The following is a 22,763-nucleotide window of genomic DNA, read 5'->3' as shown; positions in this document are numbered from 1 at the left end:
TACAGGAGCATCAGCCCTTCATGTTGTGTCTCGTCTCTCCTCCTCACAGAGTTTGATGACCCGTCAGCAGTGGTGGTGTTACTGGAGGAGGAGCTGGTTGTGATTGACCTCCTGACCCCCGGCTGGCCCTCCCTGCCGACCCCCTACCTGGCTCCTCTCCACTCGTCCGCCATCACCTGCTCCTTCCACGTCTCCAGCGTCTCGCCCAAACTCTGGGAGAGGCTGGTCAACGCCGGCAGAGCTCAGCAGGGCCGGCAACAAGCGCATGGGGTGAGAAGCACATGAGAGTACTTTAACTCATATTTTGTATTATTTATATCCTTGTTTGTACTCTTATCTGTCCTATACTAAGATAAGATAAGTACTTTATTGATCCCAATTTGGGAAATGTTTGCGTTGCAGCAGCATAAGAGACAAGGCAATGTACATAAGAGAAATCAAGACACTAGAAATAAACAATCGAAAATATTTCTGAAATAAAAATGAAATAGCATTAAAAAGTAAAGAATATACATGTGGAAATACAAATTCACAGTAACAAAAAATAATGCAGGATATTTTATATATATATATATACATTAATTGTGCAATAAATTGATTATTCAATATTAAATAAATGTAATATAAATGTAAAATGTACTGCGCTTCCATTGTTTCGTATTGCTGTTGCTGCTCTGACCCCTGAATTTCCTTTGGGTTTAATAAAGCTTTAACATTAAAGTTAAGAATAGTAAATAAAGCAGATTTTCTTACATACATGGTGAGGAATCTCCCCTATTGCAGAAATAAAAGGTTATTTACTATTATTTGCATTGATTTGTGTCATTTAAAAATGTCTCTTCGTTTTATTTTGGTATTTTCTCATTATTTAAAAGGCAAGCAGCATTGCACAGATTGCTTTCAGGACCTAAATCTTTTCCCCATCTATTTGAATTAATTCATTCTCAGAGAAACTGCCAGCAACATGTTGTATAACCTGTGGACTGGCAGGCGGACACTATGACTGATTATTCTGTAACTTGGCTTGTTCGTAGCCGTAGGGATTATTCAATTACTGAAAGTCCAAGATGCATGTAAGCCACTTTATCCAGGAACGCCTTAACAGTATGGCCAATAGCCAAGCTGCCCTTGCTTTCAAAGTAGCCATCGACACTAATTGGTGTTTATACTACGTAAACACAAAGCAGCATGAGCACAGATTCAGTTTAAGGGTTGGATTTCTACCAGATGAGTGTCAGGTGTCTTGTCAAGGCTCTACGGCTGCCATCAATGGAGAGGAATATAAACAGGTCATCATGTTAGAGGTTTAATGTTAGGATATTAAAGGTAAATGGATGGTATTTGCTAGTATAGGCTGGCAGCTAAATGGCTCTGGGCGTGACCTCCGGCCTGCTGCTAGTGTGTTAACTTTAAGAGCAGGTGTAAGCAGTTAAAGGCTTTGCAGAGGCTTTGTAGCTTAGATCAGCTGTTTTGTCAGTGGCAGATTACACACACACACACACACACACACACACACACACACACACACACACACACAGACAGCTGGTACGCTCGTAAATCATTCCTGGCTCTCTGTCTGTGCGAGGCCAAACCAGAGAGACTGGCACAGTAACAGAGCAAACCCAAAACCCACAGGAGCTGAGTTTGGTGTGTTTCTGTCTGCACACTTTCATCCAGATGGGAATTCCTCTCCGTCAGGGCCAGATTATTTTGATCTGGAGTTGTGATAAAATGGAAATGGTTAGAGAAAATGTTGTTTTTCAATGTTTATTTTTTTTCTTGTACATCTTTTTAGTATAACAAGAGTTCTAACTTTCCTTTAATCTTCGTCTGTTTATGCAGAGTTGGCCCATATGTGGAGGGAAGAACCTGGCTCCTCCACCCAAACAGCAAGAGATGCTATTGACAGGGTACACACACACACACACACACACACACACACACACACACACACACACACTCTGTATAAACAGTCACAGGCTGCGTCCGCAGGTGGATCCAGTTTTCATTTTTCTCTCATGACACAAATATGTTGCTTTCTATAAGTGTTAGTGACTGAAAGCAGCGTGGTTGGATTACTGATGTGAACCACATGGAGATCCTCTATTAAATAGGGTGTACACATGACTTGACCTGACAGTGAAATGTGTTAGCATTGCATTAGCAACAAGGGAATCCTGAGGCAGATGACCTAATGTCAACTCCTGACCTAGCATTAGCATGGGGCACAATGAGACACAACTACAGCATGAAAATGAAGTAAAACAGCTGGAGCGAGACCACAGTTAGGGAAATATCTTAACTATTTACTATTGAATGGATTAACGAGATATTATCAGGGCTCTCAAGTTTTGAACAGAGTTCAGAGTGAGATTTTGGTACTCCAACTTCTGGCTCCACTCAAAGTTCCCATGAAGCCCTCTGTTACCGCGAATGTCAACGGGGGGTGGTGCTAGTGGAGTATGAAGCCCTCTGTATCGCGAATGTCAACGTGGGGGGGGGATGCTAGTGAAGTATGAAGGCCTCTGTATCGCGAATGTCAACGGGTGCTAGTGGAGTGCACGCGTCTCAAACAAGCCTAATTTGTTTACAAAATTGCGGCGCAACTTGGTGGGCGGTACCCTGGAAAGACATTTCTGCGTGAGAAATACAAGGTGTGGCGTGTGAATGGAGTGAAATGCGTGAGACTTGAGAGCTCTGTATTATGTTCCTGAGAGGAGGAATTATTTTATCTTTTGGACTTCAAGCGCCAATATCGGAAAAAGGAGAAGGAGTTAGCTGATTAGCGTGTTAGCATGCTTACTACTGTATATTAGGTCATTATCGCTAAACAGGAAGCAAACATAAGCATGCTAACAGGCTTAACCAAGCAAGTGAACATGGTCAACATACTTGCTTAACATTAAAATTTTAGCATTGTCATTGTCACATATTAGCATTCTGATGTTAGCCTTTAGCTCAAAGCTCCACAGTGCAGCTTCACAGAGATGCTAGCATAGCTTTAGCCCCTGTGTCACAAATCCATTTGTATTTCATTAAATGTGGCTATGCTTACCAAATAAACTGCTAACTGTGTTTTTAGGGTCCGTCCAAATAAATCAGAATTGAGGAGTTATTTGGATCTGAGCCTGCTAGCCTACACACACACTCACACACACTTAGAGCTGCACAATCCTGATTGATTTGCACTGAAATACATTTCATCTTGATTGCATTTGTTGTAGTTATACATTTTGTGTTTTATAGGCACGAGGACGGCACTGTGCGTTTCTGGGACGCGTCAGGTGTTGCTCTGACTCCGCTTTATAAACTCAGCACTGCCAACGTCTTCCACACCGACTGCGACCCATGTGACGAACCTCATGACCCCAGCGACGACCCCGACATGCAGCAGGAGGAGGAATGGCCTCCTTTTAGGAAGGTGAGAACTGAGGATGAGGAGGAGATGTGAACCAGAGGAAGAAAAAAATCTGTGGGAATCAAAACAATCTGTTCGTTACACAGTCAGACCTCTAACACTACATCTGTGTCGTAATTCTCTCATCTGAGTGTTTTCATGTGTTTGGTTCTCAGACAGGGCCCACCCCATTGTTCCTCTTATTAAAACCCTGAAGGAACCGCAGTCTGATTCGGTTTTAATCGCCTGTTTTTCTGCGCAGAATTTCATTTAAATGAATTGATTCAACATCACGAGGAGTCCCATATGGAGAACATCTGATCAGACAGCTTTGGTAGAAATGGAGATGAGTCATGAAGTGCTGATATTTAAATCTTACAGTTGGACATTTTTTCTCAGGGTTTGCGCGGATTCCCATGATACGCTCACATCTGTCGATGGCAGGGAATACAGTGAAGGGAATAAACTCAATTGGGGATTTTGTGGTGATAATATCCATTTTGTGCTTTTTCACTAAGACAAGCTGTCATGGGAGGATTCTCATCGTTTATTATAAATGCAGTTTTTATGCTTTTTGGGGGTTTCCCTTTCCTGTAGTGTGTTTTTATTTCAGTTTTTGTGCCTCAATTGGAATCAGGTTGAGGTTCTTTATTTGTACCCGTAGGTAGATTTAGTTTGCAGATAAAAAGACAAGGGATCCATCCTGACACACTCTAAAAACAAACACAAACAACAGACACATCTCTAATAAAAGTACACCCTGCTCCGTCAAATCTCAAAATATTTAAAAACATTTAAAAAGAAAAACACTAGTACAAACATGGACATTCAAAATTCATAATTAAATAAATAAATAGGCATCTGTGTGACACTCCTATGATTTGTTAATTTGTGCAATAGCTGCTGGGATAAAACAGTTTTTATACCGCTTCGTTCTACTCTTTGGGAACACTAACCTCCGGCCTGAAGGAAGAAGCTTAAATTCTGAGTTCAGAGGGTGGGAGCCATCGTCATCGGACTGCTTTGTTTACTGTCATAACATAGTGACATCACTGTGTGTACTATTCGAGCTTCTATTGGCTAGTGCTCGAACACATTGTACGCTAATGGGTGGGACAATTATAAGCGGTTGACCAATAGCCGAAAGAGCTTTTTGAACATTAAAGCAAGTAAACATGTCACATTGAAGACACCAAATAAAAATATGAACCTGGAAACCAGCATGATATGATATGTCCTCTTTAAGAAATTGACAGCATAAAAAAAAAGTAGAAACAGATTTATAGGGGTACGTTGGACATTGACAAATAGATTTGAGTTACTATTTGGCCTCTTTTCTCTTCTTCACTGTTTGGCTCCCCCACCTTTCCTCGTGTATCCTGTGGTAACAGAGTTGCATGTTCAGGAATGTGGCTCTCATATGGGATGAAGAGCCTTTCCCTTTTTTCCTCTTCAGTGTAATGAAAACCAGACGCATCAGCCCACTCGTTCTCTCTCTCTCTCTCTCTCTCTCTCTCTCTCTCTCTCTCTCTCTCTCTCTCTCTCTCTCTCTCTGTGTGTGTGTGTGTGTGTGTGTGTGTGTGTGTGTGTGTGTGTGTGTGTGTGTGTGTGTGTGTGTGTGTGTGTGTGTGTGTGTGTGTGTGTGTGTGTGTGTGTGTGTGTGTGTGTGTGTGTGTGTGTGTGTGTGTGTGTGTGTGTGTGTGTGTGTGTGTGTGTGTGTGTGTGTGTGTGTGTGTGTGTGTGTGTGTGTGTGTGTGTGTGTGTGTGTGTGTGTGTGTGTGTGTGTGTGTGTGTGTGTGTGTGTGTGTGTGTGTGTGTGTGTGTGTGTGTGTGTGTGTGTGTGTGTGTGTGTGTGTGTGTGTCCTTGTTTTGTGCGAGGGAATGCTATTGGAATTCCTCCCGTGTGTGAGAGACAGATTAATGCCCATGTTTTGCAGAGTCTGTATGAGAAGCAGCGGGGGGGATTGGCATTTTGCAGAGCTTAGGAGTAAAGAGGCTCCTGAGGAGGAAGGAGGAGAGCTTTAGGAGGCATTTTGAACTGAATGTGTTTGTTGGTTGGTTCAAATGAAATCATCAGGGTGGGACACATGGCTTTTGGGAAGTTTTATTGAAAAGTGGAAGAACATGATGTGGAAAGAAATTGCTGATTGTTTGACTGATATTGCATTTGTGATGTAATTCATGATGTTGTAGGTATTGATCAATTTTTCTCATTATCATTGAAAAATGTATTGGAGTTTATAAGGAGTCATTTTTAAAGAGGATTTGTACCAAAAACATTTTTTTATTCAAGATTCAAGGCTTTTATTGTCATGCGTACTGTACATAGCTACAGTGTAGTTATGTCGATGAAAATCTTAGGTCACAGGCTGCTCCAACAGTGCAACACAATAAAACATGTAAAATAGTACAAGTAAATACAAATAAAATAGTGAAATGCAAGTAATAGTCTATTTATTAAGTCTGTAGTAAGTGATTTGTAAGTTGTAACTCAACAATACTTCCTCCAAAATGGTATTTACTCAGCTTTGTAATATATAAGATGGTGCTTCCTTTCATTATTGCACTAGTCCATGTTTTGATTTATTTTGCTGGGGTTGTATGTCCTTTGCATTTATCTATCTAATCCAAGCCTGTGTGTGTGTGTGTGTGTGTGTGTGTGTGTGTGTGTGTGTGTAGGTGGGCTGTTTTGACCCGTACAGCGATGACCCCAGACTCGGCATCCAGAAGATCAGTCTGTGCAAATACAGCAACAAGCTGCTGGTGGCTGGAACTGCTGGGCAGGTATACCGTTCACACGTTACTCACACACATCATGTCATTTCTATATTTACTGTTGGTTTTATTTTTAATTCATTTGAAATGCCTTGTTAACTTGACTGCTGTGACAACAATTATAATAATTTATATATGCACTGCCAGTTTTTTTAATTTAGAAAAAGAGCTCTAAGGTTTTAAGAACTGTAATTTACAAGACCAAAACAGCGCCTTTTTTTAAATTGAAAACATACCAAGGCCCTGCATTTCACATACCATATTTATATAGATACATGTGATCTGTGCTACACACACTCTGCCAGTTTTTAATAAAAACCAAACACATAATCTAATCTTCTGCTCTCTGCTTTCAAACTGTTGAAGTGTTAATGAAATGATTCATGAGACCATTTGACTTTAAAGATCATTCTTGATGAAGAACTTCTAGCCTAGCCTCATGTTGTATTTCCTCTGGATGAGATGCAGCCAGCTGATTAAGTTGGCAGCAGAGAGTTGCAGCTGCACACACACACACACACACACACACACACACACACACACACACACACACACACACACACACACACACACACACACACACACACACACACACACACACACACACTTAATCTCTGCTGTGATGGCTGTAGCTGTGAGGCATATGTTATTTTTATCTATAAACGGAGCTTGAGTGTTTCTGCTGCTTACAATACATTTTTCAAACAAGTAAAGTTACATTTCTGCTAATGTATTATAACTTAATCATTTGCTCATTATATTTCAATCAAAATCACCTCCTGATATTTTGATTTCTCTGTGTACAAAGAATGATTCTGTCCCTGCTGCCTGCCACTCGTCCACCGGCAGACTGAAAGGACATCGATTTCCTATAGATTTTTATTTTACCCTATATTGGCACCGATCATCGATCTCCAATTACATTGTTCTTTGCCTTGTATTTGGGCCCCTTGTAAATGAACAAGTGCACAATATCCCATTGTTTGATCTTACTAGCAAAGAACTAAGTTGTATTTACCGAGGGGAGCCATTTCATGTACCCAGATGGGTTGCTGTCATGTACACAAATAGTTTCTCTATTTCCTCTAAACTTCTACACCATGATGTTTTTGCTCTCCTCTCTCCAGGTGATTGTTCTGGGTCTGAGTGACGAGCGCTCGGAGCACACGGTGGACGTGTCGGTGGTGGATCTGCTGCAGGACCGCGAGGGTTTCACCTGGAAGGGCCACGACCGGCTGGAGCCCCGTCTCAAACCCCCCCCCTTCCCCCCGGGCTTCCAGCCTCAAGTGCTGGTGCAGTGCATGCCCCCCGCCTCCGTCACCGCCGTGGCTCTGCACGCCGAGTGGAACCTCATCTCCTTCGGGACCAGTCACGGGTTCGGCCTGTTCGACTACCACAGGAGAAACGCTGTGCTGGCCAGGTAAGAGAGACACACACACACACACACACACACACACACACACACACACACACACACACACACACACACACACACACACACACACACACACACACGTACACACGCAGCGCTTTCCTTTTTTTATATTTTTTAAATTTTAAAAAGTTGACAGTGTTCATGCAAGCAGAAAACAACCTGCATATATAGAAATATGTCTTGGTCCCGTCTGATGCCCACTTTGTTATTTTTGGCAGCACCTGGACGATTTTTGACATCTTCCTGGATCCATCTTTTTTTTAAATATACACCGTCCTATTAGTCAGTCATTTGAACTGTTTATAATCTACACGCCGACGGACAGAGCTGCATCTCTGTCTGTCCTGGGATAGAAGTCTGTTCCATTGTTTTCCATGTAAATTGTGGGTTTTTTGGGGAATTTTTCAATGTTTTGAGTACAGAGGGTGTCGTATGCTGTACACACTGCGCTTTCTGATATTTGGCTATATAAATAACATGTGATGAAATGGTTGAAAAGTACACTGAATCCACTAATGCGTTCCAAAAGCATCACCCTATTGCTCTTTTCGTTCTCCTAGATGTACGCTGCACCCTAACGACTCCTTGGCGATGGAGGGCCCTCTTTCCAGAGTCAAGTCTTTGAAAAAGTCGCTACGACAGAGCTTCAGACGCATCCGCAAGAGCAGGGTGTCGGGGAAGAAGCGCCCCATCGCCACGCCCACCAGCAAGGTAAAAGACGGTCTCTGTTTGGTCCTAACGGCCCGTCCACACAGCAGCATTAAAAAAATCTTGAAAATCTTGGAGGTGGGCGTGTCTGAAAGCTTGGGGATTTTTTGCGACCAACAACCAATCACATGAATATCCCGCCCCCGACATACAAAGCAAAAAACTCCGGGGATTTTATGCGAGCAATATATATATATATATATAAACTCAACAAACGGGCAAAAACCTTCCAGTTTCACCCACTGTCTCTGCCACCTCCCTCCATGCCTGGTTCCTCCGGTTTGTATCCCGGTAAATAGTTCTGGTCGTAAAGAACCGGGTGATTTGCCACTGTAATTTCTCGTTTGGAATATGAGGAAATGAACTGCGGTATGTCACTCCCAGCTTACACGCGGTTTGATTGGCTAGCGCTTGTAGTGTCAGATTTGCATAAACGGGATTTGATTGGCTGACGCTTTCAGCTCAGCTTCAAAAGTTGAACATTGCTCAACTTTTGAATCCTGGAAATCCTGGAAATCTTCGCTTTGCTTCCCCACAATGCAGTTCGGCGAAAAGCGAGGCAAAGTGACGTCACCCCATTCAAAGTAAATGGACAGAAGCGTTGGAAGATTTTTTAACGCTGCTGTGTGGACGGGGCCGTAAGAGGTTTCGTACGGGTCACACAGACTGAATTAAGTTCTGCATTGTGTTGCTGTCTCGTGTGCAGGTCCAGGAGGCCAACGCGGCGCTGGCAGAGCAGGAGGACGTGGCTCCGATCCAGAGGAGGATCGAGCCGCGCTCAGCAGACGACTCGTTGTCAGGAGTGGTCCGATGTCTCTGCTTTGCGGACACATTTCTCCGTGACGGTGTGTTTACTTACCCATTGCGGTTATGAACTGAATGTGGGACCCTAACGATAACAACGCCTTGAGTCTGTTTTTTTTTTATAAATAGTTTTTATCCTCATTCACTCATGTTTTAATTAAGAAAATCCCCGAAAAAATTGTTGATTGTTTACAAGTATTAGGTCTGTCATAAGAACTACTTTCGTTAGATGATATATTGTCCCAGAAATAAGTCGATAAACAATATAATTGTATTTTAAGGCCATTTTATGCCACCAATGACAATATAACATAATATTGCAAGTACACCCTTTTTAAGGAGCAATAAACTTCTTCAGAATATTGACACTGGGATCTAATAAATATTAAAATGCTAAATGAATAAAGAGACACAACCAAATGAATAAATAAAGTGGTCTCTCAGGCTCTGTTAGAGAAAACCCTTCTGTGTACTAACTTCATTTTTGGCTTTTATGATGGTTTAATTCTTGTGTAAACACATTTTAAAACAGCAGACAATATCAACAAAAATCGACGCTATGTCCTTACTGTATATCATATCAAAAGTGTATAACACAATTATCATGACACCACACTAACTGTATGACCTCATCTCTCAGGGACGCACCACGGCGCCACCCTGTGGGCGGGCACTAACTCGGGCAGCGTGTACGCCTACGCTCTGGAGGTGCCGGGCGTGGGCTCGGGGCGAGTGTGTGAGCGCGGCGGGGCGGGCGAGAGCAGTGTGTGTGTGGAGGCGGTGCTGGGGAAGGAGATCCAGCTGATGCACAGAGCGCCCGTGGTGTCCATCTCCGTGCTGGACGGCCGGGGGAAGCCGCTGCCCGACCCGTACGAAGCGTCTCAGGATCTCTCCATCGCGCCCGACATGACCAACGCTCACTCTGTGCTCATCGCCTCCGAGGAGCAGCTCAAGGTAACGGCTGGAGAATGCAACAGTTGTATAATGTGTTACACATCAAATGTTTCTCTGCCTGTTTTCTTTAATGGACTAATAGAATGATGTAGGAATGAGTCCTAAACCCTGAGAGTAGTTAAAGCACTTCCAGTTCCCTCGTTTAAAAGTATATGCTCCAAAATCTAATGGAAAAAATGACATCGGTTTTTTGTGAGAGCCATTAAGATGCATAATTCCTTGTTGACCTAGAAAAAAACGTTGTCGTCTCTATTGCGCAAAGACATTACAATTATTCACCACATCATTAAAAAATGAGAGAAACCGTGAAAAATGGATGTTAAGGTCTAAATTATAACATTCTCAATCTAAACTTTTTATTTGACGCTGCGATGGACAGTCTTGCACTAATGTACATTCTCAAAGACATTGAATTGACTGTTATTTTGTATATATTGATTGTTGTGCTTTTATGTAAGTCTTAATGTGTGCATATGTATAAATGTGACTGTTGATTTATATGTATTTGTTTTTGTATTCGAGATTGTTGGAAACGGTATTTCGATCTCTATCTAAACACACAAACTGAAAGATTGACAATAAAGTTGACTGACTACATTTCCTCTCTCTCTCTCTCTCTCTCTCTCTCTCTCTCTCTCTCTCTCTCTCCAGGTGTTCTCCCTCCCTAAGGTGAGCGCTAAGACCAAGTTCAAGCTGACGGCTCATGAGGGCTGCCGGGTGAGGAAGGTGGCGCTGGTGGTGTTCGGCTCCACGGCTCAGGAGGACTACAGCGAGCACACTCTGGTGTGTCTGACCAACCTGGGAGACATGCACCTGTTCACCATCCCCGGCCTGCGACCTCAGGTAGGGACACACTACACGCATTATTACAGTATTTCGGGGTTATTTGTATATATGAGACAAATATTCATTAGTTCATTTATTCGCTGAGCACCGCTAATTGATGCCTATCTTGTGGGTCTTTAGGTGCGCCACGACTGCATCCGTAAAGAAGACATCAGCGGCATTGCATCCTGTGTCTTTACCAAGAACGGACAGGGTGAGAAAAATATGCTTGATTTGAATTCAAACATAAAAAAATGTCCTTTTCAGACTCTGAACGTCACAAGGAAATTGCATTGTGATAATAACAATTACCAAGCTGTGCAGAATATACACACAGCGCGAGGTTTTAAGGGTCATTTCACACAGATTATACCGAGAACAAAATGTTCCACTCGCCCAATTTGTTTCCAGTCATGCGTGTCGTTATTGTTTAATTTGCCGAGAATCTCTTGAGACCCCTGCCTCCATCCCAAAAATAAACTGTAACAAATCAGCCTGGATTCTGTATTTTTTTTAATATATGTTTTTATAATGGCTTTCCTCTACTCTATTTAAGTAAAGTACATTTTGAATGTTTTTCACCATTATTAGGCCAGTCATGCCAGTTTGCGTCTGATGTTGGACACGATGTTGTCCCAGAAATAATTGTGATTAACCGTAATATTAATCATAATAATGCAAGTACAGCACGGACATTTGTGACCTGCTCTATCGAAATCACTCGCATTCACCCGAAGACACATTTTGAGTTGTATACACTGCTGGAAAGAGGATATTCCTAGCTTTCTAATGATATCAGGATTGTTTTTGTACTCCAAATATTAAGCGAAATATGTCACATTATATAATGACTGTCACCGAGTCATCATTTTCAGAAAAAGGCCTTCAAAGTTTCCTCTTCTCTGGAATCCATCGATCTGATTGATTATTAGCAAATGATCAAAATACTATGGAGGGAAGATATTTTCGTTTGGATTACTGGTCTGGGGGAAGTGTGTGTGTGTGTGTGTGTGTGTGTGTGTGTGTGTGTGTGTGTGTGTGTGTGTGTGTGTGTGTGTGTGTGTGTGTGTGTGTGTGTGTGTGTGTGTGTGTGTGTGTGTGTGTGTGTGTGTGTGTGTGTGTGTGTGTGTGTGTGTGTGTGTGTGTGTGTGTGTGTGTGTGTGTGTGTGTGTGTGTGTGTGTGTGTGTGTGTGTGTGTGTGTGTGTGTGTGTGTGTGTGTGTGTGTGTGTGTGTGTGTGTGTGTGTGTGTGTGTGTGTGTGTGTGTGTGTGTGTGTGTGTGTGTGTGTGTGTGTGTGTGTGTGTGTGTGTTTTTGCGTTCGTGTGTGTGTTTTTGCGTTCGTGTGTATTATTGCGTTTGTTTCCCGGGGAAAACCCTCACAAGAAACACCGGCTGTTGTTATGCCTGCTGTGACGTTAAGTTACTCCGTTCTCCGCTTGTAATTATGCCGTTACAAGCTTCAAAGTTGTATTTATCATCTGAATTTACCGAAACAAGTTTAATATTCTGAAAGCCAAGACTTTGTTTAATTGAAATCAGATGAAAACAAACTGTAACGGACCCTGCCGTGTTATTTATGATTACTCTACGCTTACATTCATAATGTCAGCCGGAGGGAGGGGGTGCGGCGCTGCGGAACAGCAGATTGCCTGTCATCTTCCCTTTACCAGCTTAAAGAATGTATTTATCGTGTGAGTTTGGAAATAAAAGTTGCATATTCTGAAAGCCAAGACTTTGTTTGTTTAAAATCAAACAAAACACCCAAACCCCGAAAAAATAGTTTTTTACGCAAATCCACGTTTATTTTGAAATGAGCCGTTGCGACTTCCGACTGATTTCGATAGAGCGGGTCACATTTGTTTGTGCTTCTAAGGATGGAAAAACAACATCCAACTTTCTTTCCAGTAATAATGTCCCCCCAGTCTGACTGCACACTGCACTGAGGGCTGGTTTGCACTGAAGGGGTCTAAATGTTGTTTCCCTCGCAGGGTTTTACCTGGTCTCCCCCTCAGAGTACGAGAGGTTCTCCCTGTCGGCTAAAGTCGTCACCGAAGCGCTCTGCTCTGTTCAGCTGGACCGACCGCTGGAGCACACACCTGCCAGGTAACACACACACACACACACACACACACACACACACACACACACACACACACACACACACACACACACACACACACCCCTGTAGTCCAACTAAACCGTGTTCGTGTGATACAGATAGTCCTCCATTACAATATTGGACTGCTTCAGGGTGTCTTTTTTATGTAGACACCTTCAAAACATGAAGAACAAATAGACTGAAGACAGACAGCTTGAAATGCTCCTCGTGCTGATGCTGTCATTAGCCAGTTTTTCTTGTAGAACAGCTGAGGTGTGGGGGTGTGTGTGGGAGAAGGTGAGCGAGTGTGTATCTGCAGTGTGTGTTATGTAATGGTTTTTTAGTTTCTATGTGTTATTGCATTTTGAATGTGTGTTTTAATGAGGCTACATCTCAAGGATCTTTGATTTGATTTAAAACAAAGTACAGTATACTATAATACCATTTTTTAATTTTTGGAAATAATACATTTAACATTTAATAAATTGTTGTGAGATGAGCTAATCAGCCAGATATGCCTTTTTTTTGGTTCAACCCAGCAAATTAAATATCTGACAAACCACGCATTGATGCAAAAAAGATTGAAAAAAATAGACTTGGGGAATTCCAGAGACCCACTATTGAAGTCTCTTGGTGGTCCGAGACCCCACATTGTAAACCTCTAACCCCACTGTTCCTTCAGGCTCTCTGCTCCATCTGAAACCAGAGAATGATACTTCTACTGTTACTGTATTATTACTCCGTCTAATGCTGTGTGATCGTGTGTCTCCTCAGCGACGGCAGCACGACGCAGGCCAACGGGACCCACAAGAACCAGATGGGTCAGGCTGAGGGTATGTACACACACACACACACACACACACACACACACACACACACACACACACACACACACACACACACACACACACACACTCTGTATTTTCTCCCTCTTCATCACTCCTTTCTCTCTTTTAAAACTGAAAGGGCCCACCCCCCACTGGTCTCCATGGCAATCATTCAGAATGCTCTCCTGCCCAGCGCCTCCCTCTCTGGCAGGAAATGATGGTTGTCGTGGAGACCAGACCAGACCAGACCAGAGTAGAGTTGTGTGTTAGTGGGTTTTCTACCTTGCACTTTGATAACTAGTACTACTAAAAAAAAAAAAAATATGTACTGACTGACGATGTGTTATAAATGCTCTGCTATAGGTGTGTTTTGGCCACTAGGGGGCAGCACTAGTGGCACATATTATCAACTTATAATCTTTCTGATCTTGTTAGTTAACACATCCCTATTTATTGAACAAACCTTTAGCATCCATTTAGTTTGTTTCTGTCCATGTGATGAATGTAAATCCAATATTCACTCCCTCTCTCTGCACAGACGATTGGCTAACTTATGCTAATTATGTGGATTTTTTGTGTGCTTTTTTTGCTGAAAACTGCTACCCACTGTCACTCAAAATAACACTGAGAGCATTGGGAGTGGGAGTGAAACCAAAACCAGGAGCGGAAAGAAGCTAAAAACGTGTGTAGAGCCGAGGCAAACGGAACAAGCCTTGTTGGGTTGAGGAAAACTGCAGCATTGTGATATCAACTTTGTCGGTTCATCAATAAGAGTTCATTTGAGTTCATTTGAGTTAATCTGAGTTCATTTTCAAGCCGCCATTTGTTTCATCGTTAATATAAAATAATGAGTAATGGCAGCTTTAAGATGTTAAAGATGAATTTTGAAAGGCAGGCTTGGCATTTAAGAAAATGGGGACTTGTGCAACCCTTGAACTAAGATAAGAAAAATGTAAGAAAATCACTTTTGTGGTAAACCAACATATTTGGGCATTACAAAAACAGACGATATAAACAAAGATACAGATTAGATCCATTCTGTTCTCTAAGCAGTGTTGAACTCCATTCATGCTCGTTGGGGTATCAACTCTATGACAGATCGTTCCTGAATCTACTGTCAAACCAAATTGTGATGAAGTTGTTTACAATGTGCTTGGCCAAATATTTTAAACTCAACCCGACATGAGCGAGGAAACCTTTTGAAGCCAATAAGAGTCGTCCATGTGTAGCAGATTAAGACCCCATTTACACGGGAACGCAAACGGACCGAATTCGTTATCAAAAAAGTCTTCCGTTCACACGCATTCGGCTCATTTAACGTGTCCGCTCACACGAGACCACTCGAAACGCTGTATTTCATATGCTGGGCCTGTAAGTGGCGCTGTACTTCTGCCACAAAATACACCAAAAGCAGCGAAGAAGACCCCCGAGCATCGTTGCCATGGTTGCCCTTCTGTTTATGCTCCACGGTGGATTTAGCAACATGTAGTTAATGTAATTCTCCATGTCCACTTGTTGCTGATGGTTGTGGTAGAGGAGCTGTAGATGTTGCACTAACATCTGTAGCATGGTCAGTAGCTACTGACCATGCTACAGCAGGGAGCAGCAGAGGTGGGGAGAGGTGGGGCTATGGCTTCATCGTTATCAGGAAATGTTCGTATAGGGCCTACACACAGAGCCGTTTGACCCCCCAGAGCGTTCCGTTTGCAGATCTATCCACCTTGGGACCCGTTATCGTTTGGGGGGCCGTTTCCGCGGTTCCGTTACGGCCTCGTGTGAACGAACGGTCTATTCGCGAGAGAGAAGTAGCAGATACAACCCGATTCGTTCTCGTGTAAACAGCGCCTAAGGCTAAGCGATGTGGTTCAGCCTTAGACTTTTTTTAAGGCTTTTATAAATTGTTCTCTCCCTCACAGGACAAACGGAAGAGCCTCCGATCGCCCTGTCCTCCCCCCTCATGGACCCCCCCCTGTCCTCCCCCCTGATGGACACCCCTCTGGACTCCCCCCTCAGCTGTGCCGACCTCACCCTCGACACCACCGGAGAAATCACCGTGGAGGACGTCAGGGACTTCCTCACGTAGGCACTCGCACTTACACACACACACACACACACACACACACACACACACACACACACACACACACACACACACACACACACACACACACACACACACACACACACACACACACACACACACACACACACACACACACACACACACACACACACACACACACACACATCTCGCTCTTTTTACCACAGTAATATAATTGATATGGTATTTTTAAACAGTCAGGACGCACAGACATAACATGAACCATTTCATTATTGGTCATATGTGGATATATTTTCCAGGTGAGAAAATAATGGGAACCGCAGATCTGGAAAAATATGTTCCAGGGTTATGGTTTCCCGATGTTGGTTATCTGATCTAGGAACTGTAATCTAACGTGTGTTTTGTGTCTGACAGCACTGTGGACGAGGCGGAGAACAACCTGAAGAACATCAAGGAGGAAGAGGGACGCTCCACCGGCATCCTCATCAACTGAACAGGTGAGGGACAGGAAGTATCTGATGAAGTGTGAGCAGTAGGGTGGGAATCACCAGGCTCCCCACGATACGATACTATCGCGATACTTAAGTCACTATACAATAATATTGCGATTCTACAATATGCTAAGTTTTGCGATACAATGCATAAATGTTCCAGTGTCTTTAACACGTGACAAAGTATGGACGCAGGTCTTTGCACATGAAGGTTGATTGAGTTATGTTCTTAGCTCGCTCAGAATGTGATGGTCGCTTTGCCAAGATTATCTGGATTTGCAATATGAATAGTTTATATACTAAAATATTGATACTTGGCGTCCGTGTATCGCTACAATATCGCCACGCAAAGCATTGTGATACTATGCTGTATCGATTATTGCCTCCAACCCTAGTGAGCAGATGCATGAGCTCCAACCCGCTTAGACACTACTCAGGGTGTATGAGAGGGGATCCACACACACACACACACACACACACACACACACACACACACACACACACACACACACACACACACACACACACACACACACACGCACACACACACGCACACGCACACGCACTCTGACACCTGTTTCTAATGGAGCGCGTCCAGAGTGTGGAAACTTCAAAGAGTTGTTCAGTCGGAGCGTTGCATTCCAATTACTAGCGCTCCTCTCTGTTTCCCTCTCCTGAAAAGCAAAAATAAACAATATTTAGTAACAGCGCATAACAACAAATACAAATAGTATCCTCTGCTATTCGGGTGGGAGGTAGGTCTAAGTTTATCCAAACAAATCCACTTTACAGATACAAAAAGGAGCAGTCGTTGCATTTCCCTTGAAGCTCCCTGAAGATCCCAGTTTTTGTAAAGCTGTTAGCCGCAAACCTTCTTATACGTTTCCTTTTAAAGTAGTATTTTTCATTCTATATATAAAACACATTTGAGGGGAAAGTATGGGTGCTACAGGATTGGGCAAACTAAAGGAGATTGTAATGACAGCAGCTGGAGCTGGTGTGGTCCTATGATGAAAGTAAAGAATGTCTCCACCTTTAATGCAGTGAAATCTTCACTGGAGGTTGTGGTGGTTAGCGACTCAGCACTTACTGCTCTCATGCATCCGCTCTGCTCTCACAGGACTCATGAATCAGAGGGAATGGTTCCTGTCTGTTTGTCACACACTCTACTTCCTGTTTGAAACACTCTGCTGCTCTCTGCTGGTGCCTTCTGGAAACATAGATATAACAACATTATGTAAAATGTACAGATTTTTATAGTCTATACATTTCTCAGTGTATGTGTTGTTGTGTAATGATGTTTGAATAAATACAAATTCTACACCAAACAAGCCAGAGCCTACAGTTACTCCTTTAATGATTTTGTCAGATTTACAGACCAATACTCAAAGATGTTTAATTCCCAGTCATAAATAAATAGAATTTCTCTTAATTGGGGGGGGGGGGGGGGTAAATAAAACAAATGTGAATTGTTAGAAAAATATCACTCGTCTCCGGCTTGGTCTTCAATATCAGGATACATGTATTTATTATCCTTGCAAGAATGGAAGTAGTCATCACACACAGAGCTGCGTGGGACATAGTTCCCAGAACAGAGTCCTTACCATGCTGATATACAAGCGAGGGAGTTACAGTCAACAAGACGGAGGAATACCGGTTCAAAGCAGTATTCTGACATTAGTTCAGATTAGCTAAGGCCTGCGTCAGCAATACACATGACGGTTATATGCCTATCTCTCGAGGGCCTGTGTCATCATGCCAACATAGCTATCATAACTTCAACACAGTGTCTCATGAGCGTCATCCATGTAGTCCATCCATACATCCGGCTACGTACACGGCTACGTACAAGGCTACGTACACATCTACGTACACGGCTACGTACACGGCTACGTACACATCTACGTACACGGCTACGTACACGGCTACGTACACATCTACGTACACGGCTACGTACAAGGCTACGTACAAGGCTACGTACAAGGCTACGTACACGGCCTACGTACACGGCTACGTACACGGGCTACGTACACGGGCTACGTACACGGCCTACGTACACGGCTACGTACACATCTACGTACACGGCTACGTACACGGCTACGTACACGGCTACGTACACATCTACGTACACGGCTACGTACACGGCTAGGTACACGGCCTACGTACACATCTACGTACACGGCTACGTACACGGCTACGTACACGGCCTACGTACACGGCTACGTACACATCTACGTACACGGCTATGTACAAGGCTACGTACACGGCCTACGTACACATCTACGTACACGGCCTACGTACACGGCTACGTACACGGCCTACGTACACATCTACGTACACGGCCTACGTACACGGCTACGTACACATCTACGTACACGGGCTACGTACACATCTACGTACGCGGCCTACGTACACATCTACGTACACGGGCTACGTACACAGCTACGCACACAGCTACGTAGGGCCTCTCTTATCACGTGCTACTCTGATATAGAAGGAACATTCAGTATTTTCCCAACATGAAGCATTTTGTTGATAACTCACTTTTACTGACAGCTACTTTACACAGACCGACTGGGTTTCCCATTTCTGTACATAAAAGCAGCAAACAAACACAAACCAGATGTTGATGTCTATTATTGTCCAAATGTAAGGTCAAACATTACAACATTTTAGAGATAAACCAACTTGTACCCACTGCCAGTTGACACAATGCACTACACTGTGTACTGCATTTTCCTTTTTTTGTTGCTAATACTGTTCTCTGCTTGTTAGTATTACAGGGAGGGGCTCAGGTGGATCTGGATGGACTGGATTTCAGTGCTGGACCACAAACATTTCCCATCATCCCTCTGTGGAGCCCACCTCTGTCCTGTTAGCCTGGCACAAACTGAGAGGAAAGCCTTCAGACGGACAAAGAGCACAGCATCAGAAGACCTTCATCTTCTCTTATAACCACTCTGGAAACATGACATTGGATGCTGGAGACAGCCTCACCTGGCAGGGAGAGGACTGGAGACAGCTTCACCTGGCAGGGAGAGGACTGGAGACAGCCTCACCTGGCAGGGAGAGAGCTGGAGACAGCCTCACCTGGCAGGGAGAGGACTGGAGACAGCCTCACCTGGCAGGGAGAGAGCTGGAGACAGCCTCACCTGGCAGGGAGAGGACTGGAGACAGCCTCACCTGGCAGGGAGAGGACTGGAGACAGCCTCACCTGGCAGGGAGAGGACTGGAGACAGCCTCACTTGGCAGGGAGAGGACTGGAGACAGCCTCACCTGGCAGGGAGAGAGCTGGAGACAGCCTCACCTGGCAGGGAGAGAGCTGGAGACAGCCTCACCTGGCAGGGAGAGAGCTGGAGACAGCCTCACCCGGCAGGGAGAGAGCTGGAGACAGCCTCACCCGGCAGGGAGAGGACTGGAGACAGCCTCACCCGGCAGGGAGAGGACTGGAGACAGCCTCACCCGGCAGGGAGAGAGCTGGAGACAGCCTCACCTGGCAGGGAGAGGACTGGAGACAGCCTCACCTGGCAGGGAGAGGACTGGAGACAGCCTCACCTGGCAGGGAGAGAGCTGGAGACAGCCTCACCTGGCAGGGAGAGAGCTGGAGACAGCCTCACCTGCCAGGGAGAGAGCTGGAGACAGCCTCACCTGGCAGGGAGAGGACTGGAGACAGCCTCACCTGGCAGGGAGAGAGCTGGAGACAGCCTCACCTGGCAGGGAGAGAGCTGGAGACAGCCTCACCTGGCAGGGAGAGGACTGGAGACAGCCTCACCTGGCAGGGAGAGAGCTGGAGACAGCCTCACCTGGCAGGGAGAGGACTGGAGACAGCCTCACCTGGCAGGGAGAGAGCTGGAGACAGCCTCACCTGGCAGGGAGAGGACAGGAGACAGCCTCACCTGGCAGGGAGAGGACTGGAGACAGCCTTACCTGGCAGGGAGAGAGCTGGAGACAGCCTCACCTGGCAGGGAGAGGACTGGAGACAGCCTTACCTGGCAGGGAGAGAGCTGGAGACAGCCTCACCTGGCAGGGAGAGGACTGGAGACAGCCTTACCTGGCAGGGAGAGAGCTGGAGACAGCCTCACCTGGCAGGGAGAGAGCTGGAGCTTTTCACGCATTTCCTACCCAGAGTTCCTTGGTGTGCTGGGATCAGTCTGATGTTTCCCCAACAGTCTGAACTGGAATTGGTGCTCAAATGATTCCTCGCGCTAACGCATGAGCCGTGTTTATGAAATGAGGGACTCCAGAAGCGGTGTAGATTTAAAGAGAGTAAGACTAGCAAATGAAGTATTTTGAATATTTGAAGGCTGATTGATGTGTATTCTCCGCCTCTTATGTGCCATAAAATGAGCCGATATGTTATCAAACACAAGCACATCACCACAAAGTGTTGATAATGTAGAAAAGAAAGGACTAGGAGGATGAAGGCGTTTTGTAATACAAAGATGGATCCATATGTTTTGTATGGCTTTTGGAGAAAGATATTTTAATGACTAACAGAAAGGGAGTAGAAAAAGATTTCAAAGGGAAAGCGGTACTAGGTTTGAAGTAGAAGAGCAGATTTAGGTGAAATAATATTTTTGAAATACCTTTATTGCTAAACGCATGGCCTGGGTTGCAAACGCATTCTCAAACCGTCAGTATAATTCCATTAAATTCGTTTTTATCAGGCAAACATGTGGACAGAAGAGCTCAGAGATCAATGTGACTGATGTTGTTGTTGTTGTTGTTGTTGTTAGGTCAAATCACGATTAAAGAACAGAACAGCAGTAACTGGAAGGTACAGAATGTGTAAAATGCAGATCCTCCATCATCTGAAATCTTTTTGACGGGACTCAGGGAAGTGGCGAGGGAAGCGAAGTCGGGCTGAATGCTAAGTGTAACGTACTGTGTACTACCATGCACCCAGGAGAGGTCTTTCAAGGGTTTCTGTGAATCGGTGCATTCTGGGTAATATTGGCTTAGATGCAGAGCTTTGATCACCAGTGTTTTTAACCCTTTTAAAAAACGTTTTACTGTGTAAAAAGAAATCCATACAGTATCTACACCCAGGTTTACAGAAGAGAGCCGATGATAGACAGTGTGTAGTCGTAGCCTAAAAACCGCTCAGTATTCCAGCTTTTTGATCACGTCAGTAAAAAGTAAAAAAAGGGACCTCACTACTAACTCATGTAGCTCATCAGGTAGGAATCATGTTAACGCTCTTTTTAAACGTTTGTGTTAGCTTGTTTTTGTGCTCGTTGACACACACACACTTAACCTCTCGATGCTACAGCTGGCACGGTTCACATTAAGATGAATTTCTTTCTACTTTGTCGATAAGTTGTGTGTAGGATTTTAATTGGGTCATTTAGCGTTTTGGCTGATGAATTGTGAATGTTAATAAAATTATTTACTCTACAGAAATTCATTGTGTATCATGTGTTGGTGGGAGAAGTACCAGAGTGTAGGAATACTCTGTTTCAGTAAAAGTCCTGTATTTAAAATGTTACTCAAGCAGAAAAGTATTATCATCAAAATATAGTTAAAGTAGTCGTTGTGCAGATTGGTCCATTTCAGAATAATATATATATGTTTTATAATAATTGATCATTAAAGTGTACTCAAAGCTGGTAAAGGTGCAGCTAGTTTTAATGACTTTGTATACTGCAGGGTAGCTTGTGAATTTACTCCAGGTGGAACTACAGTTCACCTATTATGCAAAATCCACTTGTTCATGTCTCTTCTACATCAACATGTGTCCCCTCTTCTTCATGTCTCCTCTACATCAACATGTGAACCCCCCCCCCCCCCCTCTGTGTAAAGGGACTCTGAAAGTTTCAGGAAAAAAGATTCTCTCTCTTTTTATCCTGATCCATTTCTATAAAAACCTGTCTGAAAGTGAGCTGTTCAGATTTTGGCCACTTTATGTCATAACGATGTTTTGTCTTGTGTAACCATTAGCCAATCAGCAACCAAGGTAACAACCCCCCCCCCCCCCCGAATCTCCTCCTAGAGCACCATTGAGTTCTTTTTAACCAAATATCTCTGAGGGGCGTGGGGAGGGGCTCCTTATTTTCATCTAAAGTAACAGACAGAGCTGAAACAGAGGGGATTATGGGTAATGCTGCAATGACCTGTTTGGTGTTTGGAGCCAAACACTTGTTTTGTATATATCTGAGACCTATAATATATTGATGAAATACAGTATAATAGGGGACCTTTAAGACTTGATTATATTTCACATCATTAATCCAAATCTGTAAAGTAACTAAAGGTATTAAATAAATGTAGTGAAGTAAAAGATTTACCTCTGAACTGTAGTGGAGTAGAAGTACAAAGTAGCATAAATGTAAATACAAGTACTTAAACATTCTACGTTAGTCAGTTTAGGAGGTGGAAAATATTATA

General features: G+C 43.8%; 1 protein-coding gene across 1 annotated transcript in view; it reads left to right on the top strand.

Moving 5' to 3' along the window:
- Positions 1-19,415, top strand: part of llgl1 (LLGL scribble cell polarity complex component 1) — a 49,198-nt gene extending 29,783 nt beyond the window's left edge. The window contains 15 exon segments of the mRNA XM_079644406.1: positions 50-270; positions 1,843-1,910; positions 3,247-3,421; positions 6,077-6,181; positions 7,300-7,592; positions 8,168-8,318; positions 9,022-9,160; positions 9,760-10,073; positions 10,725-10,916; positions 11,040-11,112; positions 12,887-13,001; positions 13,771-13,829; positions 15,740-15,902; positions 16,300-16,382; positions 19,152-19,415. Of these exon segments, the coding sequence (XP_079500532.1) occupies positions 50-270; positions 1,843-1,910; positions 3,247-3,421; positions 6,077-6,181; positions 7,300-7,592; positions 8,168-8,318; positions 9,022-9,160; positions 9,760-10,073; positions 10,725-10,916; positions 11,040-11,112; positions 12,887-13,001; positions 13,771-13,829; positions 15,740-15,902; positions 16,300-16,378 (2,147 nt within the window). The 3' untranslated portion in view covers positions 16,379-16,382; positions 19,152-19,415.
- Positions 19,416-22,763: the final 3,348 nt, after the last annotated feature.

The sequence above is a fragment of the Notothenia rossii genome (assembly GCF_949606895.1).
Source record: "Notothenia rossii genome assembly, chromosome: 8".
Lineage (NCBI taxonomy): Eukaryota > Metazoa > Chordata > Actinopteri > Perciformes > Nototheniidae > Notothenia > Notothenia rossii.
Note: the sequence above shows the minus strand (reverse complement) of the source record. Positions and strands in the feature narration are given on the sequence as shown.